The sequence below is a fragment of the Asparagus officinalis genome, chromosome 3, assembly GCF_001876935.1.
Source record: "Asparagus officinalis chromosome 3, Aspof.V1, whole genome shotgun sequence".
Lineage (NCBI taxonomy): Eukaryota > Viridiplantae > Streptophyta > Magnoliopsida > Asparagales > Asparagaceae > Asparagus > Asparagus officinalis.
Genome location: NC_033796.1, coordinates 46,047,737 through 46,050,692, shown reverse-complemented (window position 1 = coordinate 46,050,692; position 2,956 = coordinate 46,047,737). Strand labels below are relative to the sequence as shown.

The window sequence follows — 2,956 nt, the reverse complement described above, 5'->3', positions numbered from 1 at the left end:
CTCGTTCCCTAAGCAAGGGTCTCTTGGGCTTGGACGTGGGCCTAGCGGGTTGCTGGCTCAGAGTGGTTCCCTGTATGAGGTACGAATCAACTTGCTCTTTTGTTTTGCTGGTAGCGCTTGGAGAAATTTTCAAAACAGACTCATTTATAACTTCATTCACAAAAATCGACCCACTTTTAACTAAGTCAAAAGATTTCATTCTATTTGGTCCGGGTTGCCAACCCTGACTAATTAGTAACAGGGTTAATTAACCTTCTAAATAGTTGGGACTGGCAACCGTGACCATATTGAATTGTAGTTTTAACCCCTACTACTAACCTGTGTAATTAAACTAGTTTCTAATTAGTCGGGGGTTGACAACCCCGACTAATTAAAAAGAAGCGTTTTTCTAAAATCGACAGTTTCAACCAGCGCCGCTGACGTGGCCGAAACTGGGTGGATTTTTTCAAGTAAATTTGAAATGAGTTAGATTTTGAGGAATAAAATTGTAGATGAGTCTATTTTGAAAATTTCTCCTCACATGTAGCCTACAACAAGTCTAACAATGATTGCTCATTATCTATGGCAAAAGTTTTTCTAGTAATCTGTGTCCGTAGTTGGTATACTCAAAAGAGCTAAATTATTCTCCGATAAACAAGAGGATTTGGTGATCAAGGCGCATATCAATCTGAGAATTATTCTTCTCTTGATGCATCCATTATGTAGTTTATCTAGGATCTTATGATGCATGGAATTTGGGATGATTTCAGGGTGTATTCTCCTACTGTCTACCAAGCTTCAGGTCCTACTACTTCTCTGGTTCACTCCGGCTTGGACCAATTGGCCAACCCACGAAGATTAAAAGCACTCCGCTCCTCTTGAATCCTCACCGGCCTTCTCTTTACTTTGTTAACCTCGTCGGCGTTAGCGTTGGCAAAGTCAACGTCGCCGTGCCTCCTGGTTCCTTTGACTTCAATCCTCAGACTGGTGCCGGTACTATCGTTGACTCTGGTACTGTCATCACCAGATTTGTGAGCCCTGCTTATATGGCAATCCGTGATGAGTTCAGGAGGCAGGTCGATGCCCCTAGTTACTCCTCTCTAGGTGAGTTTTTCTATTTATATATTGTTGACTAAAGTTATGACAAATGATTCGACTTAACAAACTTAAAGGCAAGTAGTCAGGTATTCGTAACAAATTTACTTGTCTTATCCGTTGGACGCACTTGATAAATATATCTGAAAAAATAGGGGAATTTGAGAATTAGAATTTTGCTTCACTGCTCTACTTTCTCAATCACAATTAATTAAAATTCTCTTTCTGCATTTGAAATTTAACGGATATCGTATCCTGAGATTAGCCCTCATGTTCTCTGTTCCCCAAAAACTAATCACAACCGTTCACCAAATTATAATAGCGGACAATTGTTACTGAGGAAGAGGAGGATCTACCATCCAAATTGGAGGATGAGTGCGGGTGCACGAATTCAAAAATCGTTCCGTTTTTGATAAAACCAAGTTCATTAACGGGTCGTAATGAAGCAATTTTCATGGATATTTTTTTGTTGCAGGTGCTTTTGATACGTGTTTCACTACCAACGGAGGCCAACCGGTGACGCCCAGCGTCACACTGCACTTGGCCGGTCTCGACCTGGTGCTTCCCGTTCAGAACACGTTGATCCACAGCAGCGCGATGCCGTTGGCATGCCTCGCGATGGCGGCGGTGCCTGACAACGTGAACAACGTGTTAAACGTGATCGCCAACTACCAGCAGCAGAACCACCGTGTTCTCATCGACGTTGCCAACTCCAGGGTAGGCTTTGCGAGGGAGCTCTGTAGTTGAATAATTTGAATGCGCGGGCGCCAAAGCGGGTGCATGTGTTTTGTTTGGGTGTGCGGGTGGGTGAGTTGGAAAGCATCACGGGTGGTGTCGTAGTGTTATGTTTGCTAGTGTTCTTTTGGTCGTGATTCAATTGACGTGTATCGCTGGTTTTATTAGTTGGCAACGCTTGGTCTTTTGGTAGCTGGGACATCTCGCTGAATTCTCTTGGTGTTATTGGTCTCATGTGATGCGAATGACATTCACGGACTTTATGAAAACAATGTCACGTGAGTGAGGATTTGAGACTGGATTGGTTGTGTTTTCACTAGAGGGCTACAAGGACTCGGTTCCCTTGGAAGTTGGAGGAATTTTATGTACTTTGCACAATTACTACAACATGCCAACTAGGGGCCCGGGCCCGGGCCGGACACCGGGCCGGCCCGGTTTTTTTTGTTTTTTTATTTTTTTATTTTTTTAAAAATTTTAAAAAACAATAAAACATAAAAATTATATTTATATAATAGTATATATATATTTATACTCTTATATAAATATAATTATATTATATGTACATATAAGTTTATGTTTATATATATGTATAGATATATAAATATATATTTATACTCTTATATGTATTTATACTATTATATAAATATACTTATATATGTACATATAAGTTTATGTTTATATATGTGTATATATAAGTATACTTATATACTAAGAGAGAGAGAATATAAATATATATATAAGAGAGAGTATACACTGTACACATATATAAGAGAGAGCATACTTATACATATATATAATTATATAAGAGATATAAACATATATAAGAGAGAATATACTTATATTTATATATACTTATATACTAAGTAGCCCAAAGTATTCATGTCATTCAATATATGTATATGTATATATATACACACACACACTGACACACATATACATATATTATACATAAACAAATTGTAAATACTTATAGTAATTACATAAACAAATTGTATTATACATAAAAACACACACACATATAAACTTATATATACACACATATATTATACATATATAAGAGAGAGTATACTTATATATACTTATACATATATTATACATATATAAGAGAGAGTATACTTATACATTATACTTATATATATATATATAT

The 2,956-nt window shown here is 37.1% G+C and overlaps 1 protein-coding gene across 1 annotated transcript in view; it reads left to right on the top strand.

The window, feature by feature from the left end:
* Positions 1 to 2,107, top strand: part of LOC109835049 (aspartyl protease 25-like) — a 3,218-nt gene extending 1,111 nt beyond the window's left edge. Inside the window, exons 2-4 of the mRNA XM_020403048.1 lie at positions 7 to 79; positions 750 to 1,083; positions 1,550 to 2,107. Coding sequence (XP_020258637.1) covers positions 7 to 79; positions 750 to 1,083; positions 1,550 to 1,821 — 679 coding nt within the window. The 3' untranslated portion in view covers positions 1,822 to 2,107. The remainder of the gene's footprint in view (positions 1 to 6; positions 80 to 749; positions 1,084 to 1,549) is intronic.